We start from the raw sequence: 27,060 nt of genomic DNA on the forward strand, positions 1-27,060 counted from the left end.
TAAGCAGACGATTGCTAGTTGAATGTGTAGTACAATTCAGCTTGCACATTCTGTGGCAGGACTGCCACAGCCAAAATATATAAATGCCCATTCCACAAGGAAGGGGGCTCATCTTGGGCGACTGCCCGAGGGGTCTCGGCTTTACAACTTTGCCGAGCTGCTACTTGGTCAGGGGCACACCCTGGCTGAGGAGAACCTGGAGTTCTCTCACTCGGTGCTGCAGAGTCATCCGCACTTTCCCGCCCGTTTGGGAGCTTTGGTATAATCCCCATGGTCCTGACGGAGTCCCCAGCATCCAGCATTTTACTTACCGATAAATCTATTTCTCGTAGTCCGTAGTGGATGCTGGGCGCCCATCCCAAGTGCGGATTGTCTGCAATACTTGTACATAGTTATTGTTACAAAAAAAATAAAAAATCGGGTTGTTATTGTTGTGAGCCGTCTGTTCAGAGGCTCCTACGTTTGTCATACTGTTAACTGGGTTTAGATCACAAGTTATACGGTGTGATTGGTGTAGCTGGTATGAGTCTTACCCGGGATTCAATATCCTTCCTTATTGTGTACGCTCGTCCGGGCACAGTATCCTAACTGAGGCTTGGAGGAGGGTCATAGGGGGAGGGGCCAGTACACACCACCTGATCCTAAAGCTTTAGTTTTGTGCCCTGTCTCCTGCGGAGCCGCTAATCCCCATGGTCCTGACGGAGTCCCCAGCATCCACTACGGACTACGAGAAATAGATTTATCGGTAAGTAAAATCTTATTTTTTTGCAGCTGATCCTCCTGTTTCCTCCACTCTCATCATTTTTTCAGTTGTAGGAGGCCCAAAATGTCTCTCCGCTGCTCTGTTTCCATGCTCCTTAGCATATTTTACTACCTCTAGTTTAAAAGGAATTTTATATGCTAGCCTTTTCTGCTTTATCATCCTTGCGCTGCCTCCCTATTTTTCACCAACCTCTAAGAGAGATTTGTGTGATTTCTCAGACTCCTACAAGGATTCTGTACAGTGCAGCCTTCTGTCAGAGCCAGCATACAGAGACACACACACACACACACACACACACACATCAGAGCCAGCATACACATAGACACACACACAAACACACACATACTGACAGTACCAGTGGTTCCCCGCGTCCAGGCTCTCAGCTAACGCTGCCCGAGGTGCACTCCTGAGGAGGGGGGGGGGAGCGGGGGAGTCGCATGATGCCGGCTCTGCTGCTGCGATGGGCTCTGAGATGCGGGCGCTCTGCTGATGACGGCGCAGCAGCATCCAGGACCCGCCGGCGCTACCCGCAAACACGTCTTATTCGCTCCAAAAGACGCACATACTTTTTCCCCCACATTTTTGGGGAGACTAAGTGCGTCTTATGGTCAGAAAAATACGGTATATCATTCTCATACAGTGCTGTCCTTTCGGCCCAACAAGTACAAAAAGGCTAAGAGTACCCCTTTTTTCACAGGAAAAGGGAGAGGAAAAGGTAGAAAACCTATAACACCCTCAGGCTCCCAAGAGCAGAAGTCAGCAACTACTTCTGCAAAAACCACAGCATGACTCTGGGACTCCTCTGCGGGAGTGCGATCGGGTGGGGGCACGTCTACTATTTTTCAGCCAGGTCTGGCTTCGCTCAGACCTGGATCCTTGGATTTAACAGATAATATCCCAAGGTTACAAGTTGGAATTTCAAGACCTTCCCCCATGCCGATTTTTCAAATCAGCCTTACCATTTTCTGCTCAGGACAGTGCAAATGTCCTGAATGCAATACACACACATTATGTCAAGACAAAGTAATTGCCTTGGTTTCTGCTGAACAAAAGAATCAAGGCTTTTATTCAAGCCTGTTTGTAGTACCAAAGCAGGATTGCTCGGTCAGGCCGATTTTTAAACCTAAAATCTCTGAATCTTTTCTAAAAAGATTCAAATTCAAGATGGAATCCTGGAGAGCGGTGATTTCCAGCTTGGAAGAAATTTATTTTCTGGTGTCAGTGGACATCAAGGATGCTTACTTGCATGTCCCCACTTACCTGCCACATCAAGCAAACATGAGGTTTGCAGTTCAGGATTGCCACTACCAATTCCAGACATTACCGTTCAGGCTCTCCACTGCTCAGAGAATATTCACCAAGGTGGTGGCGGAGATGATGGTTCTCCTTCGCAAACGAGTCAACATCATTCCATACCTGGACGATCTCATAAAAGCGAGATCCAGGGACAAGCTAATCCAGAACATAGCATTATCCCTGACGGTACTTCAACAGCATGGTTGGATCATCAACTTTTCAAAATCTCAGTTGGAACCGACGATGAGGTTATCATTTTTGGGAATGATACTGGACACCGAGGTACAGAAAGTATTTCTACCGGTGGAAAAGGCTCAGGAGATCCAGATCATGGTCAAACAACTTTTGAGACCAAGAACAGTATCAATTCATAAGTGCATTCGCCTGTTGGGGAAAATGGTAGCGGCTTACGAGGCGCTACAATATGGCCGATTACATGCCAGGGTCTTCCAGTTGGACCTACTGGACAAGTGGTCCGAGTCGCATCTCCACATGCATCAAAAGATAATCTTGTCAGCAAAAGCCAGAATTTCGCTCCTGTGGTGGCTACAAATGTCTCACCTCCTGGGGGGACGCAGGTTCGGGTTTCAGACCTGGATCCTAGTGACCACGGATGCAAGTCTCCGAGGATGGGGAGCAGACATGCAAGGCGAAAGCTTCCAAGGAAGGTGGTCAAGTCAAGAAACTCGTGATAATGTCGATATTATCTTAGACCGCAAAGATATACCTCTAAATACACTGTTACCGTGGAGCCGCTATGGCCGCTAGACTGAATACACGTGCTACGCACTTTGTACGCTATTTGCGTACAGAGTCCCGCACGTGTTACGTACTTGGCGTACTCACGCCGCGCTGAGTGTACAGAGTACGCTCAGTGTGCGCACACACAATGGATTACCTTTAAACCTTGTTAATGATACAATGTAATGATATGCTTACACTTTAAACCTTTAACAGCGGAGTACTGTAATGATGTTATACCTTAAACCTTGAGTAGCGCTGACGGTACAAAGTACCCGCAGTGCGAACACCTTATCAATACCAATACACCTTATACAGATAAATCTACTTTAAAACCCTTGCAGGAAAGTGAAAACGCAACACTGATTTGTAGTTGCAACCACAGGGTTCTAAGGCCACAGTGGATTAATTCCAAAAGGTAAAACAATACAAATCATACACTACAGGCTAACAAGTAAATCTAAACAGAATAATGGCTACAGAGAATGTACATACGTGAGAATGTTCGCAAGCGCAACCCGGCCGATCCTCCGCTGGTCATACAGATAGCGTTCAGAGTCTTCTGCCCGGCCAGGCAACAATGGGCTTTTTATACACAACATGCATACACAATACAATGGTCACTGTAATCTCATTGTTCATTGGACACAGGGATGTGTCTTTACATTACAGAAGAGGTCATAGGTGGATTTGAATAGGTGGGCGATGTTTTTCCCCAACTGCTCTTGTTGGTGGTATCCTCTGGATTCCCGCCGCATACATAAAATACTGTAAATACAGTCAATGTTCATATTCTACTTTTGTACATAACTATACGTAGGAACATGCGATCTTGCTCTAACCAACACCGGAATGTTACCTTCAAAATACCCTACAGCTGGATACTAGACATCACCTTCCAACCTTTATCTGACCTTTCCTATCATGCAAAGGCGAATCTCTTAGTCCATGAACTGTTTAAACTGTTAATACTTGCTGACATGGTGTAGGGGAACTATCGGTACAAAATGCACTATTTGGGTTAAATATGTAATGTTCTAATAACCCTCTATGCGCTCACAAACTCTACCGTAAATGCGCATACCACACGCTAAGGTGCATGGCCGTTAAAAGCTCCGTTACGCAAATTGCGGATATGCGCACGCACGGCAGAGCGAGTGCACGCGCAGCGGGCATGTGCATGGGGTTAGTACAAGGCATATGCATTACAATATTTTTCGACTTTAACACGACTTCACACAAACATTCTGGAATTGAGAGCTGTGTACAACAGTCTTCATCATGTGCACACCTTCTTCAAGGTCTTCCCATACAGATTCAGTCAGACAATGTAACGGCAGTAGCTTACATAAACCGTCAAGGCAGAACAAAAAGCAGAGCGGCAATGGCAGAGGTGACAAAGATACTCCTCAGGGCAGAAAGACGTGCAAAAGCTCTGTCGGCAATTTTCATTCCGGAAGTGGACAACTGGGAAGCAGACTTCCTCAGCAGACACTATCTCCATCCAGTAGAATGGGGCCTCCAACCAGAAGTCTTTGCGGAGGTGGCAAGTCGTTGGGGGCGTTCCTCAAGTGGATATGATGGCATCACGCCTCAACAAGAAGCTTCAGAAATATTGTTCCAGGTCCAGAGTCCCACAAGCAATAGCGATAGATGAACTGGTGACCCAGTGGCTGTTTCAGTCGGTGTATCTGTTCCCTCCACTTCCACTTATTCCATAAGTTCTCATGATCATCAGAACAACAAGCGTTCGAGCAATACTCATTGCTCCAGATTGGCCAAGGAGAGCTTGGTATCCAGATCTTCAAGAGTTATTACTGGAAGATCCTCGGCCTCTTCCTCTTCGCGAGGACCTGCTTCAGCAGGGGCCGTTAGTTTATCAGGAGTTACCGCGGCTGCGTTTGACGGTATGGCTGTTGTGTGCCAGATCCTAGCCCATAAGGGTATTCCCAATGAAGTCATTCCCACTCTTATTCTGGCCAAGAAAGGGGTGATGTCCAAACATTACCATCGTATTTGGAGAAAATATGTATCTTGGTGTGAATACAAGTAGTGGACTTTCAATTAGGACGACTTCTGCAGGTGGGTGTGGATGCTGGATTGAGATTAGGATCTATCAAGTTTCAGATTTCGGCCTTGTCGGTTTTCTTTCAGAAACAATTGGCTTCTCTTCCTGAGGTCCAGACATTCGTGAAAGAGGTTCTGCGCATCCAACCTCCCTTTGTGCCTCCTGCAGCGCCATGGGATCTTAATGTGGTGTTGCAGTTCCTTAAATCAAACTGGTTTGAGCCTCTACAAGAGGTAGACTTGAAGTTTCTCACTTAGTAAGTGGTCATGCTGTTGGCCTTGCTTCAGGCAGACGAGTGTCTGAGTTAGGAGCTCTGTCACACAAGAGTCCTTACTTAATATTTCATGAAGATAGGGCTGAACTGAGAACACGTCAGCACTTTCTTCCGAAGGTTGTGTCGTCTTTTCATATCAACCAACCAGTGGTAGTGCCAGTGGCTTTTGACACCTCAGCCGTGCCAAAGTCCTTGGATGTCGTCAGAGCGTTGAGGACTTACGTCGCAAGAACGGCTAGGATAAGGAAAACAGAATCTTTATTTGTCCTCTATGACTCCAACAAGATTGGGGGTCCTGCTTCTAAGCAGACTATTGCACACTGGATCAGAGGTACCATTCAGCACGCTCATTCCACGGCAGGATTGCCGTTACCGACTTCGGTAAAAGCCCACTCTACAAGGAAAGTGGGCTCGTCCTGGGCGGCTGCCCGGGGTGTCTCGGCATTGCAAATCTGCCGAGCTGCTACTTGGTCAGGTGCAAACACGTTTGCTAAGTTTTATAAGTTTGACACCTTGGCTGCTGACGATCTCAAATTTGGTCAGTCAGTTCTTCAGGAACATTAGCACTTTCCCGCCCTTACTGGGAGCTTTGGTATATCCCCATGGTACTAAAATGGACCCCAGCATTCTCTAGGACGTAAGAGAAAATAGGATCCGTAGAGGATGCTGGGTGCCCGCCCAGTGCTCCATTTTTCCTGCTGATTACGTTTAAAAAAATTTACACACTTGTGTTTAGATGTTAACAGCTGTTGCTGTTAACTTATACATGCTGGTTGGCATGCGTTATGTTAAAGGCTCCTGCGGAACAGTCTATACCCCATGGTACTGAAATGGACCCCAGCATCCTCTACGGACTACGAGAAAAGGATTTACCGGTAAATTATTAAAATCCTATTATTCCATTCTGATCATCTTGTGGACATCAGATGGGAACCCTGGTCTAATCCAGGGAAAAAAACTCCCTCTGCAGGGAGAGGATAATGAGCCAAAAAGGGGCTTGGCTAGTTATCCTCTCCCTGCAGAGTTATGTAACTCTCAAGTCACTGTAGGAACCGACAGATAAGAGTGTGGAGGGATGCCTGATATCTATATACTCCCTTACTGGAGCCATTCATAGACCTACTATAGCTGCCGCTTGGGCTGCAATAAGGCGTGGGTTCATGCATTAGAGGAAGAGCTGCCCGATGATATATAGATGGGTCCATGGTTATCTTGGCTAGTTTGTTGCGCCTAGGCACAACATGGTATATTAACATAAACCCTTCATCTATTGTTCTCCACTGCAATACAATACAGAGAACAATACAGCAGGGGATTAAGTCCGACTGCCCAGTCTCAATTAATCCTATTAAAGGTCAAGATAAACATGGACCCATCTGTATCAGACATGCCAGACAATACCTGTCTCACAATACCACCGTCGCCTATTATGATCAGGAGGCGTCCTCTGAGGCGGGTGTATTGGCTGCCAAGGCGTTGACCACGTCTGTCCTGGCTCGCCGCAAGTGGACCTGGACCTTTGAGGTACTCCCCTTCACTGGGGACATTATGTTTGAGGAAGATCTAAATAAAATAGTGTCTGAAATAGCAGCTAATCCTTCTGCACAGAAGGCATTAGGTACCACTTTTTGTTCCTTTCGGTCTCAAGGGAATACAAAAGGTCAGGCATCCCGAGACAATCTTTTGCTCCCAAAACCAGAAAGCCCAAGGCCAAATAATCCTGGACAACCCGTCCACCTGCTTCAAAACATGACAAGCCTGCTGCATGACTGGAAGGGTCTCCCCCTGGGGGATCCCAGGGTGGGTTGCCGACTTCTACAATTCACCCGTGTCTCTCACGGGTATGCTATCTCTTTCCAGAGACAACCCCCTTGCCTGTTTTACACTACGGCTCTCTCCGGATCCGTTGCCGGTGCAAGCTCTACAAACTGTTGAGTTCTCTCCTGAATACAGGAGTGGTTGTGCTGGTACCTCAGTCCCAAAGAGGCAGAGGTTTCTTTCGACCCTGTTTCTAGTCCGAACAGTGGGCCTATACTCGACCTCAAATCTCTGAACAAGTTTGTGAGAGTTTCCAGGTTTCGTATGAAATGCTGCGCTCAATTGTGCTGGCTATGGAGGACTATATGGTATCCCTGAATATACAAGATGCATACCTGCATATACCTATTGCCATATCGCATCACCAGTTCTGCGGTTTGTTAATGGCAACCTCCATTACCAATTCCAGGCTCTGCCACTTGGACTAACTACGGCTCCTCTGATCCTTACCAAGGTCATGGCAGTAATGACGGCCCATCTCCGTCGCCAGGGAGTCTGAATCCTGCTGATGATTTGTGGGAATTTTCCAGAAGTCCTCCGATGTCATCTGCAACTAACAGGTAACCTTCCTGCAAGCCCACGGGAGGCTTATCAAGGAAAGAAGTCCTCGCTGGTCCCAGCTCATAGCATGTTGCACCTGGGGGCAGAATCCAGATAAAGTCCTGAAGATTCAGGACAGGATAAGACACTTCATCGTTGCCCCAGAGTGTCAATACACTCGGCGATGCAAGTACTTGGCCTGATGGTGTTGACCTTCAACATGATAGAGTACGCTCAATTTCATTCCCGCCCACTACAGAGGTTAATCTTTTCCAAGTGGGATGGTCTGTCTCATTGTATCAGATCTCTCATAATCTCTTTGACTCCAGAGGTTTGCCTGTCGCTGTCTTGGTGGCTCAGGACCAGTAATTGAGCAGAGGCCATCCCTTCTGGGCCCCCGACCGGGTCCTGCTGACAACGGACACCAGTCTAAGGGGATGGGAAGCGGTGTTGGAGCAACACTCTTTTTAAGGTCGTTGGACCAAGGAGGAATCACTCCCTCCAATAAATATTCTGGAGCCGAGGGCAGTGTTCAATGCACTATTTCTCATCCTGCCTCTAGTACAGAACAGGCCTGTTCAAGTACGATCAGACAACACCACCACAGTGGCATACATAAACCATCAATGCGGCTCTTAAAGCCGCATGACAAAGATGGAAGTGTCAACAATCCTTTGTTGGGCAAAACGCCGTCTGCCAGCCGTATCGGCAGTGTTCTTTCGGGGTGTCCTGAACTGGGAAACGGACTTCATCAGTTGCTAGTATGTGCACGCCGGAGAGTGAAGTCTTCATCCAGAAGTCTTTCAACTCCCTGTGGACAAGTTGAGCCTACCGGATGTAGACCTCATGGCGTCATGACACAATCACAAATTTCTGGTCTTCGAATCAAGGATCATGGATCCTCAAGCAGTGTTCGTGGACGCACTGGCGGTTTCATGGAACTCTCAGCTGCCCTATGTGTACCCTCCAGTGTCACTCCTGCCCAGGGTCCTACGGAAGTTCAAGCAAGAAGGAGGAATACTATGTCGATTCGCTCCAGCGTGGCCTCGAAGGCATTGGTTCTCAGACCTGTAGGGTCTATCGACTGAGAATCCCCTTCTACTTCCTCAGCGCCCGGACCTCCTCGAACAGGGCCCTTGTGTCTACCCAGACCTGGCCAGACTGGCTTTGACGGCATGGCTCTTGAAGCATCACTCCTAAGGGCCAAAGGTTTCTCTGGGGCGGTTATCCAGACTATATTGAAAGCCTGGAAACCGTCATCTGCCTGGATTTAGTACAGGGTTTGGAATTTTTACTTCACCTGGTGTGCTGATAAGAATTATGATGTCTGTATGTTCAGAACTTCCAGACTCTGGCTTTTCTGCAACGAGGGCTTGACTTAGGTCTCCATCTGGCCTCCCTCAAGGTTCACATATCTCCCTTGTTGGTATGGTTTCAGAGAATTATTGCGTCTATTACTGATGTTGATACTTTCACTCAGGGCGTACTTAGGATTTAGCCTCCCTATGTTCCTCCTGTGGCTCCATGGGATTTGACTGTTGTACTGAAAGCCCTGCAAGAGTCTCAAATTAAACCTCTTGAGTCGGCGGATCCTAAATGGCTCACTGCCAAGGTCCTGTTCTTGCTGGCTATTGCCTCGGCAAGACGGGTGGGCGACAGGACAAGGTGCCTATTTGATTTTTCACTGTGACCAGGCAGTTCTGCAAACTCGACCGGGTTATTTGTCTAAGGTGGTGTCATCTTTTCACCTTTAACCAAGAGATTGTGGTTCCAGCCTTTATCTCTTCAGACTTTGTCTTTCAAAGAGCGTTCTTTATATGTGGTTAGGGCTCTCGGTATTTATGAGGAGAGGACTGCTTCTATCAGGAGGTCAGATTCCCTTTTTGTACTGTTTTGGTTTCCACAAACGTGACTGGCCTGCGAATGGGTAAACCTTGGCCAGATGGATTAGAATGATGATTGCACATGCTTATGCGCAGACTGGACTCCCAGCTCCTGCTGCTATTAAAGCCCATTCTACATGGTCTTTTGGACCTTCTTGGACGGCCCACCTTGGCGCGGCTGCAGAACAATTGTGCAAGGCGGCTACGTGGTTCTCAGTGAACACATTTATTAGGTTCTATGCCTTTGATACTTCCCCCTTACAGAACGCTTCCTTTGGACGCCAGGTTCTCATACCCGCTAAGGTGTGTCCCCTCCCTTGAGGAACTGCTTTAGGACATCCCAGATGTTTTCCTGTGGAATCCAATGTATCCTGCTGCAGAAAAGGAGTATTATGGTAGACTTAACATGGTTAACACTCTTTCTGCAAGGTACATTGGTTCCACATGGCGCCCACCCTGACGCACCTAGCTTCTTTGGGTGTGTATGGCATTAGCTGCTGGTACCTTCTGTCATGAGAATGTGGTTCTATGTGACTAACATCTGCCTTCTCTCTTTCCTCCCCCTGCAATGGACTGGTTAACGAAACTAAGCTCTCAGTGCCTGGAGGCGGGGTTTATAGAGGAGGCCCCAATGCATCCTGGGACAGCCTAAAGCTTTAGCTTTTGGTGCCTTTGGATCAAGATCCACTCTACACCCCAATGTTTCCCTGTGGAACCAATGTACCTCGCAGAAAGAGTGTTAACCATGGTAATTCTACCATAACACTCCTTTTTGTATTTTTAAACATTTTTTTTTTATATACCCCAATTTGTTGAAATGCGTTTGCTCGCCACAAGGTTACTAATGGTGATAGTTTGTGACATGAATTGTCAATTTGATGAAATGCGTCCGCTCACAATGCTTCCGGCTTGGTGGCTCACTCCACTTCACTCACCACATGGTTACTAAAGGTAATAATTAGTGACATTGATAGTAAATGCTGTTAAAAATAAATAAATACGCACAGTATCTTTTGAGCGTACACTTCCATAAGGGCATTTTGTGATATCCCCGTGGTGACTGTGTTCCCCATTTGCATGTATGAGAACATTATTTCTCTAACGTCCTAGTGGATGCTGGGGACTCCGTAAGGACCATGGGGAATAGACTGGCTCCGCAGGAGACATGGGCACTTTAAGAAAGAATTTGGATTCTGGTGTGCTCTGGCTCCTCCCTCTATGTCCCTCCTCCAGTTTGAATCTGTGTGCCCGGACGAGCTGGGTGCTGTTTAGTGAGCTCTCCTGAGCTTGCTATAAGAAAGTATTTTGTTAGGTTTATTATTTTCAGGGAGCTCTGCTGGCAACAGACTCCCTGCATCGTGGGACTGAGGGGAGAGAATCGGCCCTACTCTCTGCAGATAGGTCCTGCTTCTTAGGCTACTGGACACCATTAGCTCCAGAGGGATCGTACACAGGATCTCACCCTTTGTCGTCCGATCCTGGAGCCGCGCCGCCGCCCCCCTCGCAGAGCCGGAAGACAGAAGCCGGGTGAACATAAGAAGCAAGAAGACTTCGAAATCGGCGGCAGAAGACTCCAGTCTTCACTGAGGTAGCGCACAGCACTGCAGCTGTGCGCCATTGCTCCTACACTACACCCACATACTCCGGTCACTGTAGGGGGGGGGGGGGGGGGGGGGCCCTGGGCAGCAATTAGGACCTCTTTGCAAAAGTTGGACATATATACAGTTGGGCACTGTATATATGTATGAGCCCCCGCCATAATATTGTACAGAAACGCGGGACAGAAGCCCGCCGCTGAGGGGGCGGGGCTTCTTACTCAGCACTCACCAGCGCCACTTTTTCTTCACAGCTCCGCTGAGAGGAAGCTCCCCAGGCTCTCCCCTGCAGATTCACGGTAGAAGAGGGTAAAAAGTGAGGGGGGGCACATAAATTATGCGCAAAAACATAATATTCAGCAGCTACTGGGTTAACACTAAGTTACTGTGTAATTCCTGGGACATATAGCGCTGGGGTGTGTGCTGGCATACTCTCTCTCTGTCTCTCCAAAGGGCCTTGTGGGGGAACTGTCTTCAAAAAGAGCATCCCCTGTGTGTGTGGTGTGTTGGTACGCTTGTGTCAACATGTTTGACGGGGAAGGCTATGTGGAGGCAGAGCGGGAGCAAATGAATGTGGTGTCTCCGCCGACGGCGCCGACACCTGATTGGATGGATATGTGGAAGGTTTTAAATGATAATGTTAATGCCTTGCATAAAAGGTTGGATAAAGCTGAAACCTTAGGACAGTCGGGGTCTCAGCCCATGCCTGATCCTATGTCGCAGAGGCCGTCAAGGTCTCAGAAGCGCCTGACTCCAGTGTCGATTACGATGATGCCAAGTTACAGCCTAAATTGGCTAAAGCCATCCGTTATATGATTATAGCAATGAAGGATGTATTGCACATCACAGAGGAAACCCCAGTCCCTGACAAGAGGGTTCATATGTATGGGGAAAAAAGGCAGGAGGTGACCTTCCCCCCCTTCACATGAGCTAAATGAGTTATGTGAAAAGGCTTGGTAATCTCCAGATAAAAAACTGCAGATTTCCAAACGGATGCTTATGGCGTATCCTTTCCCGCCAACGGACAGGTTACGCTGGGAATCCTCCCCTAGGGTGGACAAAGCTTTAACACGCTTATCCAAGAGGGTAGCCCTGCCGTCACAGGATACAGCCACCCTAAAAGATGCTGCTGATAGAAAGCAAGAGGGTACCCTGAAGTCCATTTATACACATTCAGGTACCTTACTAAGGCCGGCAATTGCGTCGGCCTGGGTGTGTAGTGCTGTAGCAGCATGGACGGATACCTTGTCTGAGGAACTTGATACCTTAGACAAGGATACTATATTAATGACCCTGGGGCATATAAAAGACGCTGTCCTATATATGAGAGATGCTCAAAGAGACATTAGCCTTCTGGGCTCTAGAATAAATGCAATGTGGATTTCTGCCAGAAGGGTCCTGTGGACTCGGCAATGGACAGGTGATGCCGACTCAAAGAGGCACATGGAGGTTTTACCTTACAAGGGTGAGGAATTGTTTGGGGAGGGTCTCTCGGACCTGGTCTCCACAGCTACTGCTGGAAAGTCAATTTTTTTGCCATATGTTCCCTCACAACCTAAGAAAGCACCGTATTACCAAATGCAGTCCTTTCGATCACAAAAAGGCAAGAAAGTCCGAGGTGCGTCCTTTCTTGCCAGAGGCAGGGGCAGAGGAAGGAAGCTGCACAACACAGCTAGTTCCCAGGAACAGAAGTCCTCCCCGGCTACCACTAAATCCACCGCATGACGCTGGGGTTCCACAGGCGTAGCTAGGCCCGGTGGGGGCGCGTCTCCGAAATTTCAGCCACAAGTGGGTTCACTCCCAGGTGGATCCCTGGGCAATAGAGGGATACAGGGATACAAGCTGGAATTCGAAGAGATGCCCCCTCACCGATACCTCAAATCGGCCCTGCCAGCTTCCCCCTTAGAGAGGGAAATAGTGTTAGCTGCAATTCACAAATTGTATCTTCAGAAGGTGGTGGTCAAGGTTCCCCTCCTTCAACAAGGAAAGGGTTATTATTCGACCATGTTTGTGGTACCGAAACCGGACGGTTCGGTCAGACCCATATTGAATTTAAAATCCCTGAACATATACCTGAAAAGGTTCAAGTTCAAGATGGAATCACTCAGAGCGGTCATCGCAAGCCTGGAAGGGGGGGGGGGATTTTATGGTGTCTCTGGACATAAAGGATGCATACCTGCATGTCCCCATTTATCCACCTCATCAGGCGTACCTCAGATTTGTGGTACAGGATTGTCATTACCAATTCCAGACGTTGCCATTTGGTCTCTCCACGGCACCGAGAATATTTACCAAGGTAATGGCGGAAATGATGGTGCTCCTGCGAAAGCAAGGGGTCACAATTATCCCATACTTGGACGATCTCCTCATAAAGGCGAGGTCCAGAGAGCAGTTGATGATCAGCGTAGCACGCTCTCGGGAGGTGTTACAACAGCACGGCTGGATTCTAAATATTCCAAAGTCGCAGTTGATTCCTACGACTCGTCTGCCTTTCCTGGGCATGATTCTGAACACAGACCAGAAGAGGGTTCATCTCCCGATGGAGAAGGCTCAGGAGCTCATGACACTGGTCAGAGACCTATTAAAACCAAAACAGGTGTCGGTGCATCACTGCACGCGAGTCCTGGGAAAGATGGTGGCATCATACAAGGCCATTCCCTTCGGCAGGTTTCATGCGAGGAACTTTCAATGGGATCTGTTGGACAAGTGGTCCGGATCACATCTTCAGATGCATCGGCTGATCACCCTATCCCCCAGGGCCAGGGTGTCTCTCCTGTGGTGACTGCAGAGTGCTCACCTTCTCGAAGGTCGCAGATTCGGCATTCAGGACTGGGTCCTGGTGACCACGGATGCAAGCCTCCGAGGGTGGGGGGCAGTCACACAGGGAAGAAATTTCCAAGGTCTGTGGTCAAGTCAGGAGACTTGCCTTCACATCAACATCCTGGAACTAAGGGCCATATACAACGCCCTACGTCAAGCGGAGTCCCTGCTTCGCGACCAACCGGTTCTGATTCAGTCAGACAACATCACCGCAGTGGCTCATGTAAACCGCCAAGGCGGCACACGGAGCAGGGTGGCGATGGTGGAAGCCACCAGAATTCTTCGCTGGGCGGAGAATCGCGTAAGCGCACTGTCAGCAGTGTTCATTCCGGGAGTGGACAACTGGGATGCAGACTTCCTCAGCAGGCACTTCCTCCACCCGGGAGAGTGGGGACTTCATCAAGAAGTCTTCACGCAGATTGCAAGTCGGTGGGAACTGCCACAGGTGGACATGATGGAATCCCGCCTCAACAAAAAGCTACAGAGATATTGCGCCAGGTCAAGGGACCCTCAGGCGATAGCTGTGGACGCACTGGTGACACCGTGGGTGTTCCAGTCAGTCTATGTATTTCCTCCTCTTCCTCTCATACCCAAGGTGCTGAGAATCATAAGAAAAAGAGGAGTGAGAACAATACTCATTGTTCCGGATTGGCCAAGAAGGACTTGGTATCCAGATCTGCAAGGAATGCTCACAGGACCCGTGGCCTCTGCCTCTAAGGCAGGACTTGTTGCAACAGGGGCCCTGTCTGTTCCAAGACTTACCGCGGCTGCGTTTGACGGCATGACGGTTGAACGCCGGATCCTAGCAGAAAAAGGCATTCCGGATGAAGTTATTCCTACGCTGATAAAGGCTAGGAAGGATGTGACAGCTCAACATTATCACCGTATATGGCGAAAATATGTGGCTTGGTGTGAGGCCAGGAATGCCCCTATGGAGGAATTCCAGCTGGGCCGTTTCCTTCACTTCCTACAGGCGGGAGTGACTTTGGGCCTTAAATTGGGTTCCATTAAGGTTCAGATTTCGGCCTTATCCATTTTCTTTCAAAAAGAACTGGCTTCTCTTCCTGAAGTTCAGACGTTTGTAAAGGGAGTGCTGCATATTCAGCCTCCTTTTGTGCCTCCAGTGGCACCTTGGGATCTTAACGTGGTGTTGAGTTTCCTGAAATCACACTGGTTTGAAACACTCAAAACGCTGGAATTGAAATATCTCACGTGGAAGGTGGTCATGCTATTAGCCTTGGCTTCGGCTAGGTGTGTGTCGGAATTGGCGGCTTTGTCACACAAAAGCCCTTATCTGGTTTTCCATGCGGATAGAGCAGAATTGCGGACCCGCCCACAATTTCTGCCGAAAGTAGTTTCATCATTCACACGATCCAGCAGGCTCATTCTGCGGCAGGGTTGCCGCTGCCTAAATCAGTTAAGGCCCATTCCACAAGGAAGGTGGGCTCTTCTTGGGCGGCTGCCCGAGGGGTCTCGGCATTACAGCTTTGCAGAGCGGCTACTTGGTCAGGTTCAAACACCTTTGCAAGGTTCTACAAGTTTGATACCCTGGCTGAGGAGGACCTTGTGTTTGCACGTTCGGTGCTGCAGAGTCATCCGCACTCTCCCGCCCGTTTGGGAGCTTTGGTATAATCCCCATGGTCCTTACGGAGTCCCCAGCATCCACTAGGACGTTAGAGAAAATAAGATTTTACTTACCGGTAAATCTATTTCTCGTAGTCCGTAGTGGATGCTGAGCGCCCGTCCCAAGTGCGGACTTCTTCTGCAATGCTTGTATATAGTTATTGCTTAAATAAGGGTTATGTATAGTTGCATCAGGGTTGATCTGATGCTCTGTTATTGTTCATACTGTTAACTGGGTAAAGTTATCACAAGTTATACGGTGTGATTGGTGTGGCTGGTATGAGTCTTACCCTGGATTCCCAAAATCCTTTCCTTGTACTGTCAGCTCTTCCGGGCAAAGTTTTTTCAAACTGAGGTCTGGAGGATGGACATAGAGGCAGGAGCCAGAGCACACCAGAATCCAAATTCTTTCTTAAAGTGCCCATGTCTCCTGCGGAGCCTGTCTATTCCCTATGGTCCTTACGGAGGCCCCAGCATCCACTACGGACTACGAGAAATAGATTTACCGGTAAGTAAAATCTTATTTTTTAGACTTGCATTAAATTTATTAATTTTTTATTTATTTTTCTGGATGAAATTGGGTGAGTTTTCGGGATCTGAGCTTCAACACTTCTCAGGGCAGTATTTATTACTCTGGATAAGATCTCTCGCCTGTAAAATCTGGTGCTAGCACTAACAAATTGGTGCAATGTACTCATTGTCCTGTGTTCGCTCAATGACCTACATACAAATACATTTCATTTTTGAGGTGTTAGAACTTCATTACCACTAGATGGCAGAGTAACCTTGTTAAATTAATTGGGATACTAAAGCATCATGTATTCAATACTGGCTATTTTTAAAAACAAATGTTTTAATAACATTCTCAGTTTAAATACTTGATTTTAAAATATTTTAGTTTACAAATTTTTATGCTTGTTTCACGTATACAGCTTTTTAAATTTACTACATAGACATTTTGCAATTCAATATCTTGGCAAGACCTGAGCCCTCAAATCACTTTTGCATATTTAGTGCCACATATCAGGATTCATTTGTATTTACAATGCAATCTTATTCTATACCTATAAACTATATAATGGTTACACTTAAAATACTAGCTGACTAATATAAAAGAGCAGCTTAAAATATTCCTAAAGGAGAGTACTCACGGAGAGATCCATGCTTAACATCTAAGCAATCTGACTAGATTGCTTAGATTTTAAGCACAGATCACTCGTGTGTACCCCTGCATGCAGACCAATCTAGCACGTCGCTCATTTCACCCGCTGGGTGAAATGAGCGCCCCCCCGTCCTCCCCCGCATTGCTCAGCACACATCGCGCTGTGCTGAGTGGCGGGAGAGATGTGTGCTGAGCGGTTCGCTCATCACACATCTCTCCCGTCTATATGGGCCTTAAGAATGTAGGGAAAATTCCTGATGCCTTCCCAGAACTTGGGATGTTTTCCATTGTTTATCCAAGGCTATTGCAAATAAAGAGACTGACGGTTCCCTTGGCTTGATACTTTTTTTTTATTTTATTATTATTCACTTAGTCCATTACATGTGGGTAGCAGTATAATGTATATATTAAGATTATATTATAGCTAGTCCTAAACAGCCTGAAATGTGACATTTTACGTATTTTGGTACATCTTCAGCTAGTGTTGTGTTTAATAGAGGAGGGAGAAATCAGCTGAGAATCTCTGTATGAATTTGCCCATTAATGCTGCCCACTCCCAGTACCCCTTGGTTTCCTTACTGATTTACTTGCTGATGGGTACTCTTTTTATAATCTTGGCAATCTACTAACTGTATTGTTTTCACAGTAAAATCAAGTATATTTGATTTTGCTCATCTTTGCTGCGATGCAGCATGCTGCAACACTGCTTGCTGCATGGCATGTCGGGCTGACTAATTGCTGCTGGCGATCACTCCATCAATTCCTAATGGAATTAATAGAGCGATTGCCGGATCCGAATAGTTACAGCCTGGCACGCCATGCAGCATGCCACATCGCAGTAAGATGAGCATGGCTACATATGTACCTCATATTTAGAAATGCAAGGGGGGGCTTTTATGAAAATTTGTATTTATTAAAGCACTTTATTCTATACCAACAGATTCCGCAAACTACTACTTTTTCATAATTATTAGAGCAGGAGCAGAAAACATGGTGGCAACCCCTCTTGCAAACATTTCAACTTCCATGAAAGGTGATGCACTGGCGTTTCCAACTGTATTTACTCTGTAAGTATATTTGTGCAAAGTTACACAGTACATTGTGTGTGTGTGTGTGTGTGTGTGTGTGTGTGTGTGTGTCGTTCTACAGTAAAGTTTAGAAATCTAATGTACTTGGAATACCAGTGTACATTAAATAGTTTATCCATCAATGCAGAATAACATTGCAATGCCTATTATAGTGTGACTTACATTTTTGTTTTATTTCATCATGCTTTTATGGGTTTTTTTTTATTGTTTCAGAGAAGATGTGTCTAATGACTTTGAAATCTGCATTGATGTGTACAGCTTGGTAAGTTACTTTGGTTCTTTTTACCTTTTGATGATGTGCATTAATGTGAAATGCTAAAATATAAGTTGTCTTTGTGAAAAGCAATGTGCTAGGAGACGTTTGGCAGCTGTAAGATGTTTATGAAGCGAAGGCTGTACACCAGATAGAACGTCCACTGATCATCTTAGTGCATAATGGTCTGTTGCTCATAAGCTTGTCATTTAATTTTTCAGTGTTCCTAGGACAATAAGACAAAGAATAAAGGAGCAGAGTGCCAGATGTTTGTATGTGCAGCATTATAACCTTTTGTATTAAATTAGTTGAGATTATATCCATACCTAGATTTTGTGTGGAATATAATAAATGTTGATATTTTATGACTTTGATGCAGTGAGAGAACCATGTCTTGTTCTGTTGTTCTTGCCTTGCTTTTATGTTTCCTTGTAACAATAGAATTGTGAAGGTTTGATCAGTGCCACTTAGAGGCTTGATGGCGAGGTTTGTCTGTTGCTATGTTACCCCTTCCCATATTCACCCTGCAGACTGGACCTGGGTTATTGCCGGGTCATTCCTTTCAGACTGCGCCCGTGTGTCATGCTGCTAGATCTGCTCAAAGGGCGGCTGATCCGCCTCTGGTCCTTTTTGCGTGCCCCACAACTGATAACCGGGGCCTTTCATAATTCAGCCTATTCGGGTTGGTCTCTTGTTCGACGCTTGTTCGAAGTCCTGAGACACACAATCTAGGTAGACCATGACATGGGTTGCTCCGACAGTATCCTGGGTCCGAAGCTTGGTGTGAAAGGGTATTTTAGAGGACTCCAGAAAGCCTCTCAAAATAATCGTTATGGTAGACTTACCGTTGATAACTCTATTTCTCCTAAGTCCACAGGATAACATTGGGATATGAGGTAGCAACAGCAGATTGGCACCAAACGATCAAAGCTTTCCGCCTCCCAGAATACAATGGGCCGTCCCTATATCCCCGCCTCCTGGCTCAGGCAATTCAGTTGTTTTCCAAAGCTCAAGGCAGGAGTATCATAAAGAGCCCTAATCAGGCGAGAAAAACACACGTGCACACCTTTCCGTACAAGAAGGAAGAGGTTAGTAAGTGAAATGATCCTCAAATCAGGGTGGGATCCATGTGGATCCTATGGACTTAGAAGAAATAGTTATCAACGGTAAGTCTACAATAACGATTATTTCTCCTGCAGGGTCCACAGGTTATCCACAGGATAACATTAGGATGTCCCAAAGCAATTTAGTGGTGGGGGACGCTCCTGATTGGACAGGAGAATCCTTCGCCCGAATTCAGCCTCCTGAGAGGAAAAGGTATCCAAGGCATAATGGCTAATGAATGTGTTAATGGAAGACCATGTGGCTGCCTTACATCTGTTCTGCTGAAGCACCACGTTCTGCCCATGACGGGCCTACTTTACGAGTAGAGTGAGCAGAGACCTTAGTCGGAACAGGGAGATCAGCTTGAGAATATGCTTCTGAAATAGTAGTTCAAAGCCACCTCGCCAGTGTCTGCTTATCAGCAGGCCATCCTCTCGTTAAATCTGTAGAGAACAAAGAGTGTCTTTTTCTGATGGCACTGGTACGATCCACGTAGATCCTTTAAAGCACGGACTATGTCCAACAATGCATCTCCCGCAGAAAGGTCCGGCCCTTGGAAGGCCGGGACTACAATTTCTTTGTTAAGGTGGAATTTAGACACCACCTTAGGAAGATACCCAGATTTGGTTCTGAGAACTGCTCTATCTGGATAAAAAATCAGAAAAGGAGGGCGACATAACAATGCCCCTAAATCTGAAACTCTTCTAGCTGAAGCAATAGCCAGTAGAAAGAACTTTAGCTGTCAACCATTTAAAATCCACTCGCTTTAGTGGTTCAAATGAGGCAACTTGAAGGGCCTTTAGGACTAAACTTAAGTCACAAGCACTGTAGGAGGAACAAAAGGTAGTTGAATGTGCAGCATTCCCTGGAAAAAAAAAGTGTGCATATCCTGTAGGTTTATAATTTTCTTTTGGAACCATACAGTCAATGCTGACACTTCCACTCTCAAGGAAGCCACCCTTAGACCTTTGTCCATTCCTAACTGAAGGAATGCTAGGACTCTGGAAACTCTGAAAGACCAAAGATCAAATTTCCGGTCACTGCACCATTGCCATGTTCGGTGATGAATGCGAGCTAAGGAAAGTTTCCTTGCTCTGAGCATTGTTTGAATTACCTGTTGTGAGAATCCTCTTGCTTTCAGGATGGAAGTCTCAAGAGCCACGCCATCAAAGACAGTCGATCCACGTGCTTGTAATAGCAAGGACCGTGAGACAGTAGATCTGGACGTTCACGAAGTAGGAATGGAGCATCCATCGACATCCTCTGCAGATCTGTGTGCCAATGTCTTCTGGGCCAAGCCGGAGCTATTAGTATCAGGGCGCCCCATCCTTGTTTTGCCTTTCACATCACCCTGGGTAACAGGGCGATTGGTGGAAACACATAGGCCAGACGAAAGTCCCATCTCACTGACAGGGAATCCACAAAGATTGTTTTGGGATTCTTTGTTCTTGACCCATATGTGGGAACTGTGTTGTTCTGACGGGACACCATGAGAACTTTCTCCGGTAACCTCCATTTGTCTACAGGAATCTCGAAGACCTTGGGGTGTAAAGCCCATTTGTTTGCATAAATGGCATGTCTACTGAGAAAATCCTCTTCCCAGTTTGGGAAATGAACACTGCGGACAAGGCTGGATGATGTTCTGCCAACTTTAACTTGTAACTTACCTCTTTCATTGCATTTTGGCTGCAAATTCCTTCCTGATATTGAGGTATGCTACTGCCAGTGCATTGTCCGATCGGATTTGGACTGGTTTCCACTGAAGGAAGTCCTTTGCCTGAATAAGTGCCATATATATGGCCTAAGTTCCATTATATTTATTGGCAGGCAACTCTCTTCCTTGGTCCACTGGCCCTGGAAGCAACGCCTTCCTGCCTGAAGGCTGGCATCCGTTGTCAGAATTTCCCAATGTGATATCCAAAAGAGTCTCCCTTTATCCAGATGGAATGTTTGCAGCCACCAGGCTAATGACCTCCTTACTTCCAGAGGAAGGACCATAGTCTAAGTTTTTATTGTCTGATGAAAACCATTCCACTTGGAAAGGATCAGACGTTGCAGAGGCCTCGAGTGGAACTGAGCATACTCCACCATGTCGAATGTCGACACCATCAACCCGATCACACGCATTGCTGTGTGAATGGATACCCTTTTGACTGTGTAGCAGCTCCTGAATCCTTAACTGAATTTTGGATATTTTGTTCAGAGGTAAAATTACTCTCTGAAGACTGGAATCCAACACAGCCTCCAAGTGAGTCATCCGTTGTGACGGAACCAGGGACGACTTTGCCCAATTTATGAGCCAACCGTGTCTCTGCAAACAAGCTATTGTCTGCCGCAGATGACACTGAAGCAATTCCTGTGATTGTGCCAGGATTAATAAATCATCGAGGTATGGAAATATCCTTATCCCCTGCTGACGTAGATAAGATGCCATTACCACCATAATTTTGGTGAACTCTCTGGGAGCTGTGGCCAGTCCAAATGGTAGGGCCTGAAACTGAAAATATTGCTGGAGGATAGCAAACCTCAGAGAGCGCTGATGGGACAGGGCTATAGAAACATGAAGGTAAGCATCCTGGATATCCATGGATACCATAAAATCCTCCAGCTCCATGGCTAAAAGAATGGAACGTAAAGTCTCCATATAAAACCGAGGCACCCAAATGTACTTGTTCAGTACTTTGAGATTGAGTATGGGCCGGAACGACCCATTTGGTTTCTGGACTTGAAACAGGTTGGAATAAAAACCTTGTCCTCGTTGTCCAGGAGGAACTGGAATTATCATTCCTGACAGATGCAACTTCTGACCTGCCTCATGCAAAGCCCTGGCCTTCATTTCCACTGAAGATGGGCTGGTTCAAAAAAACTTTGAGGAGGGTGTTTCTTGAAAGCAAACGCATAACCGTGAGATACCGCTTCTATGGTAGACTGCTGCTATATCTGTGCAAACTGAAGAAGTCTGCCTCCCACCCTGGGGTCCCCCAGGTGCAGGTCCGAACCATCAAGCTGATGGCTTATCTACTGGTTTGGAAACCGGTCCTTTGGTAGCCCATTGCTTTTTAGTCTTAACAGAGTTGTCAGAATGAGACTGTTTGCCATAACCCTTTCTTTTTGCTTTTCCTTGAGTCCGAAAGGGCCGAAAAGTTGGAAATCTAGGTTTGGATTTGTGTGGAAGGAAACTTCACTTTCTTAAAGTCTGCTTCTGACGCCAAAATACTGTTTAATTCTTTACCAAAAAGAATATCTCCAGTAAAAGGCAGAGACTCCAGAACCTTCTTAGATTCTTAGTCAACTTCCATAAACGTAGCCAAACCGCTATTTGAGCTGCTACTGCTGAGGCTGATGCCTGAGAGGCTGCTTCTTCCATAAAAAAACAAATAGTTGCCTGTTTTTATATGTGCAATATGGGATTTTTTGCTCTCTAGATGCCATTGAATGGTCATCCTCCAATGCATTAGCCCAGGCTACCACTGCTTTTGCCATCCAAGCCGAAGTTATGGCTGGTCTTATGATTGCCCCAGAAAAGGGTTTTAAGAGAATCTGTGTTCCTATCCGTGACATCATTTAATGATGTAGAAAGCAGAGGTAATGTAGGTTTTCGCACCAATCTGACATGCGTATCTAGTTTGGGAACCACCTCCCTTTTTAAACAGTCCCCAGCCGGAAGAGGATAATGGGAATTCCATTTCCTTGGATTTCGAAACTTCTTACTGGATGTAACCCCAAGCCTCTTGCATAATTTCCGTCAGCTGTTCTGACCCAGGAAACTCAGTCCTAACTAGTTTGGGACATTTAAACACCGACGCCTTAGATTTTAACAAAGGCTCTGCTGCCTCCTCTAAGGATAGAATGGCTTTCATAGCACTAATTGGCTCAGGAATGTCCACTGAGCTAAGGCCTTCCTCCTCGTCTCTGTATGCAGACCCGGAGTGCGAGGACTCCTCATCCTCAGACGAGTTCTCATCTTAAACATGTGTAGACTGTGAGGATGTTGTTTCATGTCTGCGATTTACTTACCACCAGCCTTTCAGCCTGTTACTTTTGAGAGGCTGCCGATTCCTGCACCGGTTGTGATAACCCCCAGGTGGAATGTTGCGTGTAAGGGTTAATAGGGTAACCTATCCCTGGTATAGGAGCTGACATTATCCTTTCATCTATACTGGATAATGTCTGTGCAAAAGTAGCCTACAGGGGTTCAACCTGAACCTGTGCCTGCCTAAGATTATTCAAGAGGCTTTGGTAAAAGCTAAAACAATTTGCACATAATCCATTTTGAGCCAGATCCTGAAAGGTGAACCCAGCTTTGCAAGTCAAACATGACACGAGTGTTGGTGCTGCTGTGGAGAGTGTATCCTCCTCACCCTTGCCTCTCTTAAACATGATAAATAAATCACACACCTTTTACAGTGTTAACTACACAAATTGTGACTGCAATCACTTTAAAATTTTGTTAAATTGACATACAATCCAACCCCTCCCTGCTTTCCATCAGCATTGAGGGTCAGAATACACAGAAACTGACAGAAAATAGTAAAGTCAGCAATCACACTAGGAATCATTCACAGGTTATACATTAGTGTAATAAGCAATATGAGCGCGTAATCAACTACAGATACATTTCAAGTATGTAGGAGAAACATATTACTGCATTACCTTATATAGGAGTTTAAACACATTCAGTCACACAGCGAAAGAAAAAGATACTTAGTGCTGTATCATCCGGCTTCAGAGAGAGGGATACATGGAGACTTCACCTCGCTTCTATGATCGATCAGTACGTTAGTGAACGCTGAGTGGATCCAGACGCTATTAATGTACATAATCGCCCATGAACACAGACGCCAAAGTGAACACCAATGCACCAGTCATACAGCTGCCTATGCTGTGACTGGGTCCTTTTTAGATACACAGCGTCTCAGACGGAAGCGGGAACTCAGTTCATGGCGAGAAACTCTGAGGAAACTGGTCATGAACCGGTGAAAGGGGCGACGAAGGGAGCGTCTTACTCCCCACTGCTGACATGAACCCTAGGAATCGCGGCCTCATACTACGTCTGAAGCCTAGGATCCCTGAGGCCTAGCACTGGTGCACCCGAGGTGGCAGCCGCATCAGCGACTATTCGGTAGTCTCCATCTCGAAACAGTGCGGTGATGTCTCGCGTTTCCCCTACGAAGAGGAACCGATGCCTTGCCTTCTCCCCATGCTCTGGACAGAGCCTGGTAACGTCTGCTGAACTTGCTAGTACATCCTACACAGACGCCCGCCAAAACAGCACTGTACACGTGGGTAAGCGTTGTTGCGACCTGACTGGGAGTTGTTTGAGCAGCTCTTTCTAAGGTATGTGTAAGACGCTTTTTAGAAAGATTGCTCAAAAAATATAGTAAGACTATAAAAATATAAAAAAAATTGCTTATGGCTGCTAAACACCAGCATCCAAGTTGACCATGCTCTGGCTCCTGCCGCACCGAACAAAAAACTGAATTGCCTGAGCCAGGAGGCGGGGATATAGGGACAGGCCAGTTGTATTCTGGGATGCCGAAAGTTTTGGTCGTTTGGTGCCAATCCACTGTCGCTACCTCATATACCAATGTTATGGACCCTGCAGGAGTTAAAGTAAGGTAGATCTCTCCAGACAAATCAATGCCAGCAGTATGTTTTAACGCATTTTTTTGAAACCTCTCCATGTAATCGGAAAACGTGCTGTAGTTAGTGTGCAGTTCAGCGTATATTCGGAGCTTCACGTGGCATGGACTATGTGAAGCTGCAGAGACACTAGTATGTACTGTTCTCCATTTCTGGTGTTCATTAAGGATATCAACATAATTGTTCCACTAATTAACTACAGCATGTTTTCTGATGAAACGGATCTTTTGCAAAACGTGTTAAATGTGCTGCTGTGCTTTCTTTCCTTCTTGCTTGAAACAATGAAGCCAAGTGATCTCCTGTTTCTATTGGTCAATTTTCCAACAGTGAACTGCTCTGTATTTTATCCATTTGTTACCCAAAATTATAATGCGTTTTTAGGTACAAAGAAAAGAAGGCGTTGCATCGGATAAGCGGAAAAAGGCAGTGAAGTCCAAGGTAATAGAACATTAATATTGATGGCAAAGTTAATACATTTTTCTCTGACGTCCTAGTGGATGCTGGGACTCCGTAAGGACCATGGGGAATAGCGGCTCCGCAGGAGACAGGGCACAAAATAAAAGCTTAAGGATCAGGTGGTGTGCACTGGCTCCTCCCCCTATGACCCTCCTCCAAGCCCCAGTTAGATTTTTGTGCCCGGCCGAGAAGGGTGCAATCTAGGTGGCTCTCCTGAGCTGCTTAGAATAAAAGTTTAGTTTAGGTTTTTTTATTTTCAGTGAGTCCTGCTGGCAACAGGCTCACTGCATCGTGGGACTAAGGGGAGAAGAAACGGACTCACCTGAGTGCAGAGTGGATCGGGTTTCTTAGGCTACTGGACACTAGCTCCAGAGGGACGATCACAGGTTCAGCCTGGATGGGTCACCGGAGCCGCGCCGCCGTCCCCATTACAGAGCCAGAAGAGACGAAGAGGTCCGGTGAAATCGGCGGCAGAAGACATCCTGTCTTCAGACTAAGGTAGCGCACAGCACCGCAGCTGTGCGCCATTGCTCTCAGCACACTTCACACTCCGGTCACTGAGGGTGCAGGGCGCTGGGGGGGGAGCGCCCTGAGACGCAATATAACAGAATACCTTAGGTGGCAAAACAGAATACATCACATATAGCTCCTGGGCTATATGGATGTATTTTAATCCCCTGCCATTTTACACAAAAAAGCGGGAGATAAGGACGTCGTGAAGGGGCGGAGCCTATCTCCTCAGCACACAAGCGCCATTTTCCCTCACAGCTCCGCTGGAAGGACGGCTCCCTGACTCTCCCCTGCAGTCCTGCTTCAGAATCAGGGTAAAAAAGAGAAGGGGGGGCACGTTTGGCAGCAAATAAATATATTAACAGCAGCTATAAGGGAGTAACACTTATATAAGGTTATCCCTGTATATATATATATATATAGCGCTGGGTGTGTGCTGGCAGACTCTCCCTCTGTCTCTCCAAAGGGCTAAGTGGGGTCCTGTCCTCTATCAGAGCATTCCCGGTGTGTGTGCTGTGTGTCGGTACGCGTGTGTCGACATGTATGAGGAGGAAAATTATGTGGAGGCGGAGCAGTTGCCTGTGTTGGTGATGTCACCCCCTAGGGAGTCGACACCTGACTGGATGATTGTATTTAAACAATTAAGTGATAATGTCAGCAATTTGCAAAAAAACTGTTGACGACATGAGACAGCCGGCAAATCAATTAGTGCCGTCTCAGACACCGTCAGGGGCGCTAAAACGCCCGTTACCTCAGTGGGTCGACACAGACCCTGACACAGATACGGAGTCTAGTGTCGACGGTGACGAGACAAACGTAATGTCCAGTAGGGCCACACGTTACATGATCACGGCAATGAAAGAGGCATTGAACCTTTCTGACACTACAAGTACCACAAAGAAGGGTATTATGTGGGGTGAGAAAAAACTACCAATATTTTTTCCTGAGTCAGAGGAAATAAATGAGGTGTGTGAAAAGGCGTGGGTTTCCCCCGATAAAAAACAGCTAATTTCTAAAAAAATTATTAGCATTATATCCTTTCCCGCCAGAGGTTAGGGCGCGTTGGGAAACACCCCCTAGGGTAGATAAGGCGCTCACACGTTTATCAAAACAAGTAGCGTTACCGTCTCCTGATACGGCTACCCTCAAAGAACCAGCTGATAGAAGGCTGGAAAATATCCTAAAAAGTATATACACACATACTGGTGTTATACTGCGACCAGCAATCGCCTCAGCCTGGATGTGCAGTGCTGGAGTCGCATGGTCGGATTCCCTGACCGAGAATATTGATACCCTGGATAGGGACAATATTTTGTTAACTATAGAACATTTAAAGGATGCATTACTATATATGCGTGATGCACAGAGGGATATTTGCACCCTGGCATCAAGAGTAAGTGCTATGTCCATCTCTGCCAGAAGA

At 46.6% G+C, this 27,060-nt stretch overlaps 1 protein-coding gene across 2 annotated transcripts in view; it reads left to right on the top strand.

Moving 5' to 3' along the window:
- The window catches only part of ANLN (anillin, actin binding protein), a 405,458-nt gene that overhangs the window by 242,576 nt on the left and 135,822 nt on the right, over positions 1-27,060 (top strand). For both annotated transcript variants that reach the window (XM_063922504.1, XM_063922505.1), the window contains exons 15-17: positions 17,524-17,650; positions 17,885-17,933; positions 25,053-25,109. In XM_063922504.1, the coding sequence (XP_063778574.1) occupies positions 17,524-17,650; positions 17,885-17,933; positions 25,053-25,109 (233 nt within the window). The remainder of the gene's footprint in view (positions 1-17,523; positions 17,651-17,884; positions 17,934-25,052; positions 25,110-27,060) is intronic.

Source organism: Pseudophryne corroboree, chromosome 5 (genome assembly GCF_028390025.1).
Source record: "Pseudophryne corroboree isolate aPseCor3 chromosome 5, aPseCor3.hap2, whole genome shotgun sequence".
Lineage (NCBI taxonomy): Eukaryota > Metazoa > Chordata > Amphibia > Anura > Myobatrachidae > Pseudophryne > Pseudophryne corroboree.